This window comes from Pimephales promelas, chromosome 17, assembly GCF_988280905.1.
Source record: "Pimephales promelas chromosome 17, fPimPro1.hap1.1, whole genome shotgun sequence".
NCBI classification, from domain to species: Eukaryota; Metazoa; Chordata; class Actinopteri; order Cypriniformes; family Leuciscidae; genus Pimephales; species Pimephales promelas.
This window is the reverse complement of record NC_142785.1, coordinates 7,301,923-7,320,945: the sequence shown is the minus strand read 5'-3', so window position 1 is coordinate 7,320,945 and position 19,023 is coordinate 7,301,923. Positions and strand designations below refer to the sequence as shown.

General features: G+C 35.3%; 3 protein-coding genes across 7 annotated transcripts; all 3 read left to right on the top strand.

The window, feature by feature from the left end:
* The first annotated feature begins 7,418 nt into the window (after window positions 1–7,418).
* Window positions 7,419–9,588, top strand: neurl2 (neuralized E3 ubiquitin protein ligase 2). Its single transcript, XM_039684404.2, has 2 exons — window positions 7,419–8,816; window positions 8,906–9,588. The coding sequence occupies exons 1-2, from the start codon at window positions 8,102–8,104 to the stop codon at window positions 9,019–9,021; spliced, it is 831 nt and encodes a 276-aa protein (XP_039540338.1). The 5' UTR covers window positions 7,419–8,101; the 3' UTR covers window positions 9,022–9,588.
* An 861-nt stretch (window positions 9,589–10,449) lies between these two features.
* Window positions 10,450–11,617, top strand: msrb1b (methionine sulfoxide reductase B1b). Its single transcript, XM_089121845.1, has 4 exons — window positions 10,450–10,619; window positions 10,833–10,975; window positions 11,060–11,174; window positions 11,303–11,617. The coding sequence occupies exons 1-4, from the start codon at window positions 10,565–10,567 to the stop codon at window positions 11,320–11,322; spliced, it is 333 nt and encodes a 110-aa protein (XP_088977971.1). The 5' UTR covers window positions 10,450–10,564; the 3' UTR covers window positions 11,323–11,617.
* A 123-nt stretch (window positions 11,618–11,740) lies between these two features.
* On the top strand, window positions 11,741–19,005 carry meiob (meiosis specific with OB-fold). Of its 5 annotated transcripts, none has more exons than XM_039684396.2 (14): window positions 11,741–13,851; window positions 14,135–14,208; window positions 14,616–14,673; window positions 14,748–14,879; window positions 15,039–15,111; window positions 15,222–15,417; window positions 15,570–15,670; window positions 15,766–15,818; window positions 15,907–16,002; window positions 16,099–16,182; window positions 16,297–16,441; window positions 18,043–18,229; window positions 18,467–18,553; window positions 18,635–19,005. In XM_039684396.2, the coding sequence occupies exons 2-14, from the start codon at window positions 14,137–14,139 to the stop codon at window positions 18,737–18,739; spliced, it is 1,389 nt and encodes a 462-aa protein (XP_039540330.1). In that variant the 5' UTR covers window positions 11,741–13,851; window positions 14,135–14,136; the 3' UTR covers window positions 18,740–19,005. The 5 variants fall into 5 exon arrangements, with proteins under 5 accessions (XP_039540330.1, XP_039540329.1, XP_088977970.1 ...); XM_039684395.2 differs by having other exon boundaries at window positions 16,099–16,197; XM_089121844.1 differs by lacking the exon at window positions 18,467–18,553 and having other exon boundaries at window positions 16,099–16,197.
* Window positions 19,006–19,023: the final 18 nt, after the last annotated feature.

The following is a 19,023-nucleotide window of genomic DNA, read 5'->3' as shown; positions in this document are numbered from 1 at the left end:
GGTCTGCAGCCTCCCCATATAGCAATAAACTGCTCTTGGATCTATCCTTGTGTGGTATCGTGACAGTGATTTGAGACACACACAAAAAAAGCGATTTGGAAAATGGATTCGTGATGTAGGCTACTTGCTCATTATATATTTTTTGCTAATTTTGAACACAAAAAAGTTAGACTGCAGCTTTAACTTACAGTGGAATGTTTCCATCGACATCTCACGATTTCGGGGCACATGAGTTCCCGAACATATAATGCATGATGGTATACGCTCCAAAGCGGTATTATTCAAGATATGTGGGTTTAGTGTGCATTAAGGGCACTGCACTTTGGCATTTTTAAGACAAAGGACAGTCTTCCAGTTGCGTGGTTGACGCGCTCTTAAGTGGCCAAGACCACAAGTGTGGGTTTTTGGACAGGGCATCTGAAAGTGCGCCACAGACTGCTAACAACAAACAATACCATATATTTGAATGTGCAGATGCCACTGCAAACAATCAGCAGCGCGATGTGGATAACGATGTAATCGCTAACAAATTGAGTTAAAGGGGTCCTTGATTATGATTTCACTTTTATAACTTTAGTTAGTGTGTAACGTTGCTGTTTAAGTATTTATAAACAACATCTGGAAAGTTATGACACTCAAAGTTCAATGCATATTTCCTTTTACAGAAATCTATTTTCAAGGACTACAAATGGCTTGTAGCGACTACAACGAGCTTCTTCCAGGGTTGGTGACATCACAAACCCTAAGTTCAGTAGCCCCGCCCACTGATTCAAGAATGACAAGTAGTAGGTAAATAACAGACACTGGATCTAGTCACGAAGCGATAAACATGCCTTTGAAGAGTGCAAAATGTTGTGCAGCCAGGTTGTGGAAATACACAGTAGCTGTACTGGTTTTGCAGAGAGCCTGACATTATAATATGCTGTGCTTTTTATATTGAATCCGAAAGGAACGGCGCAACACACTAGTATGTGAGTAAAAAAGTTTTTACTGTGTCATAGTGCTTTGTTACAGATCGTTTAATATGTACGGATTACGTCACCAAAATCACCAGAGCAGTGACAAAGTGATTTAGGCCTAATGATTCATGTACGCCTACACAGTCAGATGCTTTTGTCTCAAAATCATTTATTGTCATGTCAGTAAATCAAAGTGACTAAAACGGTCAACTTGATGCTATAATGATGATGCTATAATCAACAGTTTTTACGATTAGTAAACCTTGAGAACTGTAACTGTAAAAATGAACTATACTAAACGAGAGCATTCCACATGTAATGCTAGCTATAGAGTGCCGAAGTTATGACGTCACTTTGTCGCATGGGTTCCCTCGATCGAAAAGCTATGGATTTTCCCAATAGACTTTTGGAAAGTCGCAAAAAATAAGATCTGTGTTCAACAAAGAGTTGTGAAACTTACACGTTTGTCTATCAAGATAATCTTTAAAAGTTAATCCAAAATTTATACATTTTGAAGCCTATAAAAAGTTTAAAAAACCACAAGCAGACACAATAAAGTTTAAAGTCGGCATGAAATCAAATTTGACAAATCTTCTTTTTATATGTAATATTGTAGTGTTTATTATAAATGATTTATCCGTGCACTTCATTATTTTTTAAAAATTCAGGTACCCTTGAAATCTTTAATCAAATACATTACCCTTCCCTCCCCCTTCAAAACGACCTCTCTCTTTGGTCACGTGGAAATGGCAAAAGGGTGCGGCCAGATCCGATGAAGGTGCGGCTATCGGTGCACCACCGATTTTTATATAGTGAATTTTATATATGAAGAGTTCAGATGCAAAAGCCTCTAAATGCCATTTGAAATTTTCTTCTTTAATGATAATTTTTATCAAGCTTGTATATTTAAGTTCAGTGATTTCACTTAAATGGCAATGATAATTACCTATTAATTGTTATTTAAGTGAAATTACTGAACTTAAATATACAAGTTTGATAAAAATCATCATTAAAGAAGAAAATTTCAAATGGCATTTAGAGGCTTTTGCATCTGAACTCTTCATATAGACGGCTGCATTTATGAAAAAGAAACACCTAAGCCTAAAAAAATTCCAACGCATTCTCATCCCAAAGTGTCATATACAACGCTTTTGCAAAAGCGTAAATATCCAACGCACATGGCACCCTTTAACGTCTAATGAGACGCTTCGGTTATGGTTAAGTTTAGGTATGGTGTAGGGTAAGGGTTAGACCACTAGGGGGCGCCTTCTGCCCAAATATATCTGCGTCTCATTTGACGTTAAAGGGTGCCATGTGCGTTGGATATTTACGCTTTTGCAAAAGCGTCCTATATGGCGCTTTGGGATGAGAACGGGCTCAAATATCCTACCTCCTTCATTATTTGACTTAGCAAAGTAATATTGGTGTCTAACCCCATTTTTTCTGGGTCTATGAATCCGTTGGACTTGTCTAAATTGCACTGACATGATTACAAACTTATGGAATATATGATTTTGTGAGATTACTGTAAGGATTTATCTTTGTTTGGGGTGAACCAGAGATGTAAACCATTTAGCCTGTCATGTTATTCCTACTCAGTATGTGTTTTTGGACACATACCCTTTTTTTGCTAAAACACAGACTTTGCATTTAATGTAAAAATTATTGCATCCAAAAGTAACTTAAATTGGATTTGTATAACTCTGATCATAAAAAAAATCTGAATTAGCCCGATAGAGGCCTGTGTGTGAGCCCCCTAAAAAGGTCACTCATTTCAATTTCAATAAGGTAATACATATGTAATGCATACTCTATAGATGTTTTTGAGTATACAGGAGCTATTATACTAAACCCAACAAAATTAAATGCACAATTTTCAGCAATTGACATTGTTGAATTAGCTTGAGGAAAAAGTACACTCCAAATGCAATTTTGACCATGAGTCAAGTTGTTATAAACCAAGAAATGTGCCCCATTTGCTGTAAAAACTTAAGAGATGGCCCTGATGTGGTTGAGGTTCATCAGAAGGTAGCTGATGGAATCAACAATGCAAGTGTACAAAGAGCCGACGATGATGTTCCGCTGGTGAAATAGTACACTCAAAATGTCGACGGTGTCGAGAGTAGTACATAAATAAAAAAGACATTAAAATCCAACAAGAGAATAAAGCTGAGCCACCAAAAGGAAGTGGTCCTTTCAACAGCCAAACCGATTGTCTTTTCTGTTGAACTAACACATGGAAGTAAAGACACAAGTAGTGTTCAGACTGATAGGCTCGCAGAGTCCATTCTTGAATGTTGTGACAATCATGCAGATCAATGGGCTTACTAGAAAAAGAAAAAAAGAAGAAAAAAAGGAAAAAGGAAAAAAAGGAAAAAAAGAAGAAAAAAAGACAAAAGAAAAAAAAGGAAGGAAAAAGGGAAAAGAGGGAAAAAAGAAGGAAAAAAAACAAAAAGGAAAAAGGGAAAAAAGAAGGAAAAAAGGAAAAAGAAAAAAAAGAAAAAAAGAAGAAAAAAAGGAAAAATATAGGCATATAGATAGATTGATAGTCCAAGTGAAGGAGGTAAGCATAGATAGATAGATAGATAGATAGATAGATAGATAGATAGATAGATAGATAGATAGATAGATAGATAGATAGATAGATAGATAGATAGATAGATAGATAGATAGATAGATAGATAGATAGATAGATAGATAGATAGATAGATAGATAGATAGATAGATAGATAGATAGATAGAATCCTTCTTATGTAGTGAAGGGGGTGGTGGTGGGCATAGATAGATAGACAGCTATAGGTGATAGGTAGGCATATAGATAGATTGATAGTCCAAGTGAAGGAGGTAAGCATAGATAGATAGATAGATAGATGGATAGATGGATAGATGGATAGATGGATGGATGGATGGATGGATGGATGGATGGATGGATGGATGGATGGATGGATGGATGGATGGATGGATGGATGGATGGATGGATAGATAGATAGATAGATAGATAGATAGATAGATAGATAGATAGATAGATAGATAGATAGATAGATAGATAGATAGATAGATAGATAGATAGATAGATAGATAGATATATAGATAGATAGAGTCCTTCCTATTGAAGGGGTGGTGGTGGGCATAGATAGATAGACAGATAGCTTATTATAGGTGAGATAGATAGATCCTGTCTTAAGTGAACTCATTTAAAGTTATAAACGCAAATAATAGGCCTAATAATAATAATAGGCTATGCTATTATTATTACATTTAGGCTACATATTTAGATAGACGCTTTTATCAAAAAAGAAACAAAGCATGAAACAAAGCGTCAAATGTCAGTCATAATACAGGTTAGACAATAATAAAACAGGGCTGAGATTATCACAAATAAACACAAGATTTTGACGCATATGCTATCCAAGTGTTTGTGCACAAAAAAATAAATAACATTGAATTTTTGCCTTTATTACAGTTTTTTTTATTCGCTTTGGTACTATTTTCACAAGTAAGGTGTACATTTTCAAAACTCTTAGTACAAAAATCCAAACTGATCACACTTGTAACGCAGCTAGTCATTCTTTCAAAACCTGATGTAATGCTTTCAGTCAGTTGCACATGTTTTCAGTCCACATAATAATTATTTCAAACACAAGAATATTGTAATATGTAATGAGAACATTTGGTTTAATCACTGAAACACAACAATATGATCTTCTTTCAGTTTAGTACTTTTAACAATCAGTTCATCCAACAGCAAACAATGCAAGATACATGTTTCAAATCGGCCTTAGAAGTGCTGAAATGAATATGCTACAGTACTATAAAAGACAGATTACACAGTTTTACTGTAACATTAGGCAATATACTTACAGTACCCAACATTTACATAATCTATAATTTCCAAATATCCATCATTTATGTAGGCCTAATCAAATGAAGGATCAATGAAGACATCCTTTACAATCATTTAGGCAAATTATACTTTTTATTTTTCAGATATAATTGTAATATAGGTATACTTTCTATAATGAAATGTAACTAAAGAAGAACAAAACATAACATTTAGTGCACACATTACAGTACATAGTGGCCAATTGTGGTCAGACTGTGAAAAAAATTGTGAAAAAATAAAAAATAAAAATAGCTATAACGAGTATTCATCATGTGTGGTTACTGGTTACATGTAATTTAAATATTCATACAAACACACATTTTATTTCTGTAGTTCTCAAAATCCATATACTGTATATTGCTGAAATGAAAATCTATAGGTTTACCAAATGATTAATTGATTAACCATTAAGATCTGTTGGATTAAATAATAGACAAAAGTATTAAACTGAACAAAAAGAGATGCAAATCAAAAGTTTGATAGTAAGAGCTTTATGAAAGGCAGTTACTGTGAATGAAACAATAATGTAGATGAAACACTTATTTTGTGTTGTGAAAAGAATACTTTGTGATTGTATGAATTGTACTAACACAGTTGAAAACATGATGAAATGTTTGAAAAAAGTGCACTTTTGATGATCTGTTGTGATATTAGCACTAAGAGTTTTGAAAATGTACACCTTACTTGTGAAAATAGTACCAAAGCGAATAAAAAAAACTGTAAACATTTAAAATATTTGCAAATTAATATGAAAAAAAAAATAGATTTTACTTTCTAAAAACTATATTTTGCCCACAGTGCTAAATGAGAAGAGCATGTCTCGGGAACCATATAGAGTGAGATGCTTTAGGCCTATAGGTGATTTATAGGCTAATCATCAAAAATAACAACGTTTTCTTGTTATTGTGAGTTTACACAAATAAAAGTAGTTGCAAATAATGTATTATGTATTATGTATTTTTTTTCCGTATGACCAGAAATGCTAGATTATTTTAAATTGTTCCTCTGTTGATAGGAACATGCCAGTGTTTGCGGCCGCGGCAGTGACGTGCGTGCTTCACACAAACAGTTGGATATGCGTTAAAAACCTGTGTTTGTTTGTTAGAATCTTAGCCCATTATTATTGTCTAAGACTGACATTTGACGAATTGCTTTGTTCTTTTTTTGTGGATAAAAGCGTCTTCTAAATAGGCCTATAGCCTAAATGCATTTTGATTTGATAGCTAATTATTATTTGCGTTTATTACTATGAATGAGTTCACCGAAGACAGAAATATATATTTAACATAAAATAATTTATAACTTATAACCAAACCTTTTAAAATTTTTGAACTGTTATTATTATTTTATTTTTATTTTTTTCGCTTATTACTGAGCTTTTTCCTCTTAAAATTTACTTTAAAGATAAAAGTATCCTAAATGTTTTTTGTTTTTTTTTTAAATGCAAGAAATTATCCATTTTAAAAAAAGGATTTTGAAAACAATGCAATGCTTCCCGTATCTAAAAGGAGGCCATGGTTGAATCATGCGGCACACTGGGGGACGACCCACAAATCTGTGAGTTCGGATTACAAACCCGTGAGTGATGCTGCGTTCACGTGCTATGAAAAGTAGGATATTTTCCACTTGTGAATTGGTATTTACCAGTGTGTTGCGTTCAAGTGCTTTTGTTGTCGTAATGTGGTAAAAGATGGAGATCCAGACCTGTTATTTAGCTAAAACTATTTTAGATTGCTTAAGTCATCTGCAACAGCAAAACTCAAAAGGTAAATAATATGCTATATATTTTCTAGATCATGAATTCATAGTATATATTTTTACCATTCACGACTCTTGCGGTGCTCTCCGCCATTTTGAAAAGTTCAAAGGTTATCTCATCTCGGCAACTCGTCCATCAAAATATTCTACGAGTTGCCCAGTAGAAAATACCACATGAGGGGGTGTTCATGTGCATTTTCCACGTCGGCTTTTGGTTTTTACCATAATTACCATAGCACACGAACGCAGCATGAGTACGGATTGCGAAAGCGTGGGCACGGTTTATGAATGGGTACAGATTGCAAAAACTGAGGGCACGGTTTAAAAATCTGAGAGCACGGATTAGGAACTCGTGGGTACGGTTTATTAATCCGTTGTGATAAAGTGCAGTTATGTTTCTAACGTTAGTGTTTTTGGAGCAATTGTGCCTTCAAACAAAAGCTACCGAGGAATCGTCAAGAAAAGTAAAGGCAAGTTTTAAAGTTTTACAAAAAATGTTCAATTTGTAGCCTATAGCCAATATTGTTCTTGATTTGTTCGAAGAAAAAACGACATACTAAAAACGCCAGCCTAATCTCAGGAGCTGCTTTGATTACGCTCATGGCGTTTAAAAAAACGCGGCGAAAAAACAATTGAAAACAATTGAAAACATATACGCCAGGCGTGTGAAAAAGCGCTTTGGTAGACACACGGCCTTTCAAGTGGGGGAGGGCGCATATTTGCATTTGAATGTTGTGCTACATTCTAAAACATTTAACGTGTGACGCACACACACAACTTCACATGCACACACAGCGCTTAGCTACATTCTGTTTGACTGTGTTATTGTTGCAAACATGCTGCTTTAAACTCTGGTAAACTAGTGTTTTCTGTTGGTGTCAGAATTGGTGTTGTAGAATTGCCTTTACAGGGACTTTAAAACTCTCACAATGCAGCCTGTCTCAGAGTCCTTTCTAATATTTCTTTATCTCAGACTGTACTGAGGTGGGGTAAAAGAGGACAATTTGGCCCAGATAAAGATTTGGCACTGTTTTAGCACAGCTTTCTCCGTACTGATAAGATACATGTTAAAAGATACACATGCAAGCTCACTTTGTACTTCCTTATGAATTTGTTTCAACACTATGACCTCTAACAAAACAAATCTGTGAAAATTTGGAGAATTTTCAATGCGCAGTTCTACTCTGAAGACTAAAACTCCTACCAGTTATTCTTCACTCAGCATATCTTACCAGCTATTTAAAACCACCAATGCCACATGCAGCAGGTCAAAAATAGTCTGCCTTTCAGGACTTGAAACTTGCCCAGGCCACAAGGATACCATAGTGGAGGTATATGCTAAAAAGACAAGGACTATACCCAGAGAAGAGGAGAGCAAACACTGAGGATAATGTAAATATTCTGCTTTGTCTGACTCGTTGTATCTAGTGCATTTGTTTTATAGGCTTGTAAAGCATTTCACGTATCTTGTTTTATTTAACTTGTATAAAGAACTGTCAAAATGGCAGCTGTTTTTGGTCAGTTTATGGAATTTCACTCAGTTCATGGGACAAATGTGAAACTGGACCCCTCGAGGACTCAGGCCACGCGAGTAGAAAGCTTTGCAAATGGCGTCTGCTTCAGTAAAGACCCTTTAAGCCCAGGCGAGATCTTCCTAGTGGAGATTGAAGAGAAAGAACTGGGTTGGTGTGGTCATTTAAGGATTGGACTTACCGCCCTTGACCCACGAACACTGGAAACTGTGCCAGAATACTCTCTGCCCGATCTTGTGGAAATGGGAGACAGCTGGGTGTTCGCAATAACAAGAAACCACAACAAAGTCATTGAGGATGGAGGAGAAGAGGGTGGCGAACAGCCAAATATAGATGATGAGGCAGGAAACAAGCCTAGAACATTTTTTACAGACACTCATCTGTATGTAGAAAACATGAGCATACCAAGAGACAAGTTGGTGGGACGCAGTCGACCGGGGAGGTACAGTCACATCCTGGATGATCTGTACAAAACCAATGCTTTACCCCCAACTGCCCGCCGCAGTCGGATAGGGGTTGTCCATGTACCTAAGGGACAAGGGTATGGCGACATGCACATTATCATCAATGGTGAGGATATGGGAGCCTCTGCCAAGAGGATCCCCACTGATAAGCCACTGTATGCTGTTGTGGATGTATTTGCAGCTACTAAATGTGTTCGGATTGTCCAGGTGGAATATGGCTGTAAGTTTCATTTTTACTTGCTAATATGATTTGATATTATTATTGTATGACAGACTATAATGATTCCTGTCTCCACCCCTGTGTTTCAGTTTCTTCATTGCAGACGCTCTGCCGAAAGACAATTCAGAAACACATCATTCACAGAATGGCTTTGGACTGGTTGGAACTTCCGGAGTTACTTAAACACTATTGCAAATATGAATGAGCAAAACCCATCATCTGGGTAGATGCAGAAAAGACTTTTAAGGCGGCGAGTCGTCAGAATGTTGTTGTTTTTTTCTCTCCCTTTTGAATGTCAACTGAACAATTTAATAAATGTTCCTCAAGCTCAAGCTTTGTAGATGCAAATTATTACATCAAGAGTGGCATGAGCATTTAATAATTTAAATTACTATATTTTGGTACTGTGATACGTTTTAGGATTTTGAATATAAGCATATATGAAAACATGTAAAATTTGTGATTAAGAATAAGAAAAATTATATACTGTATAATGAATAACATTTATGTTATATACTGTATAGTGAATAAGAGATAGTTATGATTCTTCACTATTTCTTGGTATCCGAACCTCTTTTCACTTGTAGTCTGCAACTTTAGTCCTATACTGTTTTTTTTTTTGTTTTTTTTTGTTTTTTTAACGTGGATGTTGTTTAAGAACATTTCATGGAACATTTCAGCATCCATGATTTAGCCTGTTATAACTTTATTATTAATTGATATAGAATGTATAATTTTGACCTGTATTCATTAAAATATTGATTTATATGTTTATCCTTAGTTCACAATTGTGTCTGGACATTTCTTTATATGTTTAATACATGATAATATGTTTGTAAAATGTTAATATAAAAAGTGTTCTCATTGTTTTTGTTTGTTGTTTGTTTTTTAAATTCGGTAAATGCAAAATACTGAACCACTAATGCCTATATATGTGTGTGTATATATATATATATATATATATATATATATATATATATATATATATATATATATATATATATATATATATATATTTATGCCTACATGTATACATATATTTTTTAAGATGTTGCTCATGAACCTTCCATGCAACATTGCATCGCATTCTATTAAAACTTATTATTATTTGATTTAATTTAATCATTATGTTTCATTAATCATTTATGATCAATCAGCAATCATTTAATGGATAATTTTAACGAAATAAAGTATCATTTTTACATATTGAGGTAACAATTTACAATAATGTCACATTTGTTAACATTAGTTTTAATGTAACATATGTGCTAACAACGAGCAAACCATTTGTTGCAGTAGGCTACTTATTAGTATTTGTCAATACTCGTTAATAAAAATACAACCGTTCATTGTTTGTTCGTGTTAGTTCACATGCACAGCTTAAAGTACAACTTTTGATTTTGAATAATGCTGTAAATGTTGAAATTAACATTAACTAAGATTAATAAATGCTGTAGAAGTAGGCATATTGTTCATTCTTAGTTTATGTGTTTTAGTTTAGGTAGTTAATTATTGTTCAAACAATCATTTTACCACATTTTGCCCTCCGAAACGATTTGAGTGTTCGGTTGGTCTGCACTGACACCTAGCGGTCCTTTGGAGAAAGTTCAACCGTGCAGTTTTGTAATGGTCACGTGACCGGAACAGAGTGTCGTCGTTGTTTTGGACAGTTCCCCAGCTTGTCCTCGTAGTACTTGAGCTGCTCTTAAAATACACTATTTGATTTATTTGTTGATCTCTGGCAAACAATGTCATTTTGTTCATTTGTCGGGAAGGAGGTGTATAGAGATCATTTCAAACCCGGTACGTTTTTCTTTCTAAGTCATTATTCAACATGCTCCCTTTTCCTTTAGGACGATTATGATGTAACATAAGTTAATAATAAATTGGATGAACCAACTGATGCATCGACAGTCCCTTTACTCTTTGCTGTACTATTTTGTAGCTAAGAAAACAAAATGTTTGTGTTATGTTAATTTAAAAAGAACATTTTCCTGATTTATTGTTTCTGTACAGGTATATATGTTTGTTCCCAATGTGGACATCCACTCTTTTCAAGCAGATCCAAATATGCCCATTCCACCCCCTGGCCTGCCTTCACAGAGACCATCCGAGAGGATAGTGTAACAAAAATGATGGAGTCATTAACAGCCTTCAAGGTTAGATCAGATTCATAACATTAGTTCATACTTAAAGACACCACAAATATGTTCATATGTCTTCATGTTAACATGCATGTGCAGGTTCTGTGTGGCAAGTGTGGTAATGGACTAGGTCATGAGTTTCTGAATGATGGGCCAGAGGAGGGCTTATCGCGTTTTTGAATATTCAGCCACTCGCTTAAGTTTGTCCCAAAAGGTAAGTCATCACCACCACCAGGAAATGTAATTTTTTTTTGTATAATATGGTGGTATCATATGGCTTTATACTTATTTACATAACTAAGTAACCACTTGAATTCATCCTCAAACTTGTTTCCTCATCAGATAAGGTTGATAAACACTAAGTGAGTGATTGTCCATGCTGATGAGGCTGCTGTTGCTTGCACACTGGTAACCGGATGTTCAGCTCATGAAGTGGATAAGGGAAAAGCCCCAGATTGGGGCTCCTGTTCACAGATATATTATGACCGTCCCGGACACCACAGAGACCAATGTATTTGATATATTTTTATACTAGTCTGCATAAGCTAATATGAGCATGTTCAAGATTTATCATAAATGAATGAAAATACTTACTTATGATATATTGTTGATGTAAAATGTTAACTGTAAACCTTCAATAAAGCAATTTACGTGTCACTATCAAGATTATTATTATGCCTATTATCATATACTATTAACAATAATAAAATACTTTTAACATTATATTAACCCTATTATATATACAGTATATATATACAGCACCCCTGGTAAATATGAAAGATGGCTGTAAAAATAAATCTGCATTGTCAATCCTTTTGATCTTTCACTCAAAGAATTAGCAAAACTCCAACATTTCATTGAAGTAAAATAATTGAAGGGGGGAAATCACTTTATGAAATAACCAAAACACAGTGGCCACAATTATTGGCACTTTTTACACCATAGATAACAGCTCTGAGTTTTCTCCTATAATGCCTGAGTTTGGAGACCACCTGACCAGAGATCATAGACTATTCCTCCATACAGAATCTCTCCACATCCTTCAGATTCCCAGATCCATGTCGGCGCTTCTTGTCTTCAGTTCACCACACTCATCTTCTACGGTTCAGGTCAGGGACTGGGATGGTCATGGCAGAAGCTTCCTTTTGTGCTCAGTGACACATTTTTGTGTTGATTTTGATGTTTGTTTTTGGATCGTTGTCCTGATGGAAGATCCAACCGGCCCATTATAGGTTTTGATTTTTTATCTGTTGGTGTTTTCTAGAATCTATGATACCGTGTATATCTGAACAAGTTGTCCAGGACCTCCAGCACAGCAGTATTTAACCGGGGGCATGGGGTGCTTTTTATCCCTGTTTGCACTAAACCCATCTGGTGGGTTTGCTGCCAAAAAGCTTTTTTTAGTTTCATCTGACCATAGAGTCCGGTCCCTTTTGAAGTTCCAGTGTCTGAAAAATGAATATTCTGGAGTTTGTTTTTGGATGAGCAAGGAGGATTTTTCTTGAAACCCTCCTATACAACATGTGGTGATGTAGGGGTTGTTTGATTTTTTTTTTTTTTTAAAGCTTTTTGACCCCAAAACTAATATCTGCAATTCTCCATCTGTGATCTTTGGAGAGTCTTTGGTCAATCACACTTTCCTCCTCAACATGCATTAAGGCAATATTGTCACGCGTCCTCTTTGAGGCAGATTCATAACATCTTTAGTTGATTGAAACTTCTTAATTTTTGCCCTGATGGTGGAAATGGGGATTTTCAATTCTTTAGCAATTTTCTTACAGCCACTTTCTATTCTGTGAAGCTCAACAATCTTTTTCTGCACATCAGAAATATATTCTTTGGTTTTACTCATTGTGATGGATAAGGGCATTTGGCCTTTGAGTTTCCTCATATTTATACACTTTTGAAATAAGAAGCTCCCGAGAAACAAGTCATAGCTAGACAATTTCGTGTTTAGTCACCCTGGTGTAATAATGTAAATTTTCATGAAAATATACTTCAGAGATATTTTACTCATAAAAAAATTCTAGGAGTGCCAGTAATTATGGCCAATTCATTTATTCAATTCTCTTAATATGTAGACTTATTAAAATGCAAATAAACAGCTTAACCACCTTGTCAAAATAAACCACATCAAAATAAAAATTAAAATGGCCCAAAAACATAGCGACTGTTTTTTTTTTTTTTTTTGGTGAACAATCAGCTTGAGGAAATTTTAGGTACATCTTCGTGAGTTTTGATTGATATTGAAATTAAGTTGACTAGTAAAAAGTACAGCTGAACCTAAGTTCACAAATATAAAATATATTGTTTTAATTGTTACTGCCTTGAGTTTTTTTTAATAAGTGTACTAACTTAATGACATTTATACTTAGTTTTAATAAATGGAACATTAATTACATATATAACAATACAAAATAGAATTGTATTTGGTTTCTTTCATCTTTTTTCTGATAGTGTAAGTAAAGAAAAATGTGACGAGTGGACCACTGCACCACCGCTACCATATAAATAAAATAAATAAATATATATTTATAGTGTGTGTGTGTGTGTGTGTTTTTCAAACAGAATTGTTCATCCGTAATCTTATTTGTTTATTGAATCCTACATGCATGTGTAAACACGTGACTGCATCATAAATACATAATTTATTGAAATTGTTCCTATTACATAGAAACTGTCTTTTTATTTTGTTTTCCGCTGTTAAAAATCTAATTAAAACCATTATTTTTGTTTCATTTGTTGTTGTTGTTGTTTTTAAATATTAGCAGCAGTGACCGCCTCGTGACATATCATGCATTGAACCGCGAAAATGACGCTGCTCCGCTCCCGTTTAAACGGCCTCGACAGTCGAGAGAGAGACCCTTAATTCTTCGCGTGCCCTTGTCTGTGTAAGAAGAGAGAGATTTTCCACCAAACTTAACCAATTATAAAAAGTTATTTATATTTTAAATTATTTAAAGAGTATTTTAAATATATAACGAGTTATATAGATTTCAAATGAAGTAACAATTAGCAGCGACACTCTTTTACCTCAGCGTTTAATTCGTCAGGTCAATAGGAATGTTGTTTGCTTGTTATGTTTGTCGATAACTCTCATTTGCTAGTTGGATATTACTTATTGGAATTACATAGTCATGAGTGTTTTTTTCCGTTGTGTCACTGTTGTTACAGAGATGAAAATGGCGTACGCTCCAGTACAACGCTATGTGCCAATATGTGACCTAAACGTAAACATCACACACTCGGTGAGACTTATTGATTGAGGCAAATAGACCATTTCACAAGATGTAAACAACACTGGTCCAGAAGCACTTCCTGTTTCAGTTTTTTAACACTACATAAAAGCTGGGATAAAATACAACCAACAGAACATTTAAAACTGAATCAAAAAGTTAAACAAACATATTTAAAAAAAAATCTTTACATGTAAAATAAAGAAAACAGTTACAAACTGAAACAGGAAGTGTTTCTGGACCAGTGTTGTTTACATCTTGTGAAATGGACTTGTTCTTGAGTGCCTGGTTATGGTGGTATCGTAATTTTAATGAATAATTGTCAAATTACTCAGTACATTATTTATATCTGTTTATATTTATGTGTGTAAGGAATGTTTTCAATTAGAAAAATAAGGCCTCTTTTATTCATTTTCCAGAAAGTGGTTGGAGTAATAATTGGGAAATCTGATTCAAGAGGATTTCCAGACAGGAAAAGTTGGTTACATTACATATTTCCTGGTTTCATTTTATTATATCTATTTTTTAACAGTCTTTTCTTTTGATTTCAGATGTTGGCTCTGAAAGGTTCACATTCAGCTTCACCGTAAAAGATTCACCCGAACATTTTATCAATGTGTCTGCATGGGGAAAAGAGGAATACATCCAAGGACTGAGCAGTCGCTTTCAGATTGGGGATTGTGGTGAGATTTAGCAGTAGTAATCGTTCATTTTAGATGTCACATTAAACGTTAACAAAACTCGCTACTAATAATAGATGAAATACAAAAAAAAAAAAGTACAATAATAGATGACCTACATTGACCTGTAACTGTGAGCCAAAATAGCATCTTCTGTTTTAGTTGTAATTGAAAATCCCCTCGTTGTGACCAAAGACTATGAGAAAGAAGAAAGATTTTGCCCTTCAACTTCCAGGTAAAAAAAAAGAAAAAGAAAACGGGATCAAATGAAAAAACACTCCTAACTAATAAATATTCTGTATCATACTGTATTTGTAAGTGATACATAACTATATTTTATCTCAGTGCCTACAGGCTGTTGTTAACAGAGACTCACTCGAGCATTAGGATATGCTCAGATTTAGAAACAGAGGCCAGGATTCTGCCGCTATTCCACATGCCAATTAAAGACCCAAGGGACTTCTATTCTCTGGGAGACATTACTGCAAATGGACAGAGTCTGGATGGACACATTATTAACATTCTAGCAGCTTTGCAGTCGGTTAGATTCCAACAAAATACAGTCAGCCCTTCTCACGGATGTCAGGGAAGTTAACATACCTGACATCCGTGGCTGGTATGCAATAAAAAAGCAATTTTCCACCCTGCAGTTGTAAAGATCATTTTCAGTGATGGAGATTTTGTCATCCAAAGGTTGGAGAGGAAAAATTCTTCTCAAAATCTGATGGGCGCAAAGGACAGAGGCTAGAAATCAAGCTCCTTGATGACACTGGGACATCATTTCCTTTAGTGTGGTGAGTAAAACTGCATTAATTCAGTTTGTTTTTTAAAATTAACTGCAAACATCAACGTCAAACACTAAAGTCATTTAATTTATTTTTTCATCCAGTTGGGATAAAGAAACCATTCGGCTGGTACAAAGACTGACACCAAGAGAAACAGGTAATATGTGTATTTGTCTGCTTATTTTCCAATTGCAATTTCTGATATGTGAGGAATTTAATCAATTATTCTTAATTTTTTTTCCCAGTGTTGTTTATTGCAGATACTCGCATCACCTTTGACAGTTTTCGTAGTTGTATGATAGCAACAGCGACCTCGAAAACAATCATAACCGTCAACCCTGGTAGTGATGTGATACGCTAGATTAAAGAATCTATTAAAAAACGTACTATTGTAATATTTTAAAAATCTGACTTATATTCTTTCAATTGCATTCTAGATACAGCAGAAGCCAACCAGCTGTACACGCGTATAAGGGAACTGTCAGAAGCCGGAGGACTGGATGACCAAGACATCCTCTCAGGTGATGATGCGCCATGTAAGTCGTTTGATCTATATACATTTTGACCTCTACATCAACAGTGCAGTGTGTGTAGCTCACACACAGTAAAACTGTATCTTTACATTTATTTCTCAGTGGATTCCATTACTGACGCTCTGACTGTGAACCAACTCAAAACCAGAAGTCAGGAACATGCTGATGTCTTTCATTGCATAACATATGGATTCATCACCACTCTTAATGTATGTTCCTCCATCTCCAAAGTCATTCGCAAGAAATGGTAAGTGTGCTATGCTTTTTGACAGTTTTGCACAATGGGTTCCCACGCATCCTGGAAAACCCGTAAAATTAGAGAAAATGTGAACTCTCCTGTTTTCCTTTAGCCGAAAATGAGTTTATTGCTCCCTGAAACTGCTCCCTAACGGTATAGTTGCAGAAAGTGCTTTGTTCAGGGACACTGAGATTTGACATGAGAATCGTCTCATATCAGCCCTTGCATCAGTTAGCTAATGTCATTAACTGTTACAATGTTTGCAGCAAATGTCAACTGGTAAGCAGCTACCTAACCTTAAAGGGATAGTTCACTTTGAAATTATTATTTTTTTTTTTTTGTTGCTGTGGTATTGAAATTGGGTTTGAGAATCATTTGTCATACTGTATAATTAAAAAATATTAAATAACTGATTTTATAGTTAAAGGGTTAGTTCACCCAAAAATGAAAATTAAGTCATTAATTACTCACCCCCATGCTGTTCCAACCCCGTAAGACCTTCGTTCATCTTCGGAACACAAATAAAGATATTTTTGATTGAATCTGAGAGCTAGATCACTCTTCCATAGAATGCCTAAGGGACTGGCTCTTGACGGCCAAGTCATTAAAGAAAGGGTTTAAATATTCCATGTGCCTACAGCGGCTCAATTATACGTTTATCAAGCGACGAGACTACTTTTTGTGCGAAAAAAAACATAAATAACGACTTTATTCCACTATTCCATTACTTCCTTATGGGCGCATGCGCGAGAACTGAGACGAGGACGTTCTCATTCGTCTACTTCTTGTTACCGGCTGCTCACCGCTTAGGAGTTTTACCGCCCCCTACCGTATAAGATGATGTGCTGATATAGCTGGAAGCGCAAAACTTTCTGTTTACAAGCAGAGGAAGATGCGCGCTGTACATACGCTTTTCAATTAGCGTATTTTCCGCACTATAAGGTGCACTTAAAAGCCTTTAATCTTCTCAAAAAACGACAGTGTTCCTTATAATCCGGAGCGCTTTATATATGGATCATCATCTTATACGGTAGGTGGCGGTAAAACTCCTAAGCGGTGAGCAGCCGGTAACAAGAAGTAGACGAATGAGAACGTCCTCGTCTCAGTTCTCGCGCATGCGCCCATAAGGAAGTAATGGAATAGTGGAATAAAGTCGTTATTTATGTTTTTTTCGCACAAAAAGTATTCTCGTCGCTTGATAAACTTATAATTGAGCTGCTGTAGGCACATGGAATATTTAAACCTTTTCTTTAATGACTTTATGGGCCGTCAAGAGCCAGTCCCTTAGGCAGTCTATGTAGGACTGATCTAGCTCTCAGATTCAATCAAAAATATCTTTATTTGTGTTCCGAAGATGAACGAAGGTCTTACGGGGTTGGAACAGCATGGGGGTGAGTAATTAATGACTTAATTTTCATTTTTGGGTGAACTAACCCTTTAAACTGTACATCTTTTAAAGACTTAAAAGGAATATTACTTTACTGCCTGATCCTTGTCTATTATTGCTGCCTTAGTGAAATTGAAAATGTCCTAGAAAATGTTCACAAAAAGGTGTGGTAACCATGCCTAATGTTCACAAACCTGAGTTTAATAAATAATTTCCCCACTAGTGCCAAATGCAAATTTCGAATCAGTGAGGAGATTCAGACGTGTTCCAATGATGCCTGTCCAATTCAAGGACAACCGCTCCAGGCTACTACAGGCTTTGATCTGCTGCTGGACATCAGTGATCACACTGGCACTGTACAGTCGTGCAACTTGGCAGGAACCGTGGCTGAGAAAACCCTGGGCTGTAAAGTGAGCGCATCTAATACTTGCTTTAATGCTGGTCAAGACTCTGTAAACGTATCATCTCACCTTAACTTTTACAAATATTTTGTCTCTGATAAACACCTTTGTGCAGTGATACCACAACCCTCATTCACCTGACATGTGACTAATTTTATATAATAAGTAAACATTTAAACAAACTGTAAATAATATATTACAGAATTTGTACTGTAAAGTATAAAATTCAAATCATTTTCTTGACAGACAGAAGAGTTTTTGTGTCTGTCGGAGTCTGAAAGAATAAGTCTGCAGTGGAAGTTCCTTGTGGAGAGATGCAAAATTTATCTTAAGGTTAATCATGTTGACCATTTGCCACATATTTTCAATATTGAATATTTAAGGATGTCATTTAATCTTCTTTTTAAATTGTAGGTTCTTCCATCTCCTAAAAGCTACAGTGGAATGAGGGCAAGGATTTTGTCATGTGCACTCGCCGACCCCGTTGAAGTGAAACAATACCTTGCCTCTGTGGTTTGATGCTGTTTTGCAACAAAGTGACAAAACATGGTTCCTCATGTGAAATCAACTACACTATATTAAATTCAAACTGGTTCAAATGGATATGTAGTGACTAATATGTATTTTTTTTTTTTTGGACATTTTCCTACAAAGTCGCATTTGATTTCATTGTAACTGGTCTATAAATTAATTAACTTGATGTATTTATCTTTGCATGTTTGTTTCAAACTAATTTTATTCAAATGTTCAAATTTTGTTCTAATAAAAACAACGAATACTGAGCACTTCTGCTGCCTCGGAAC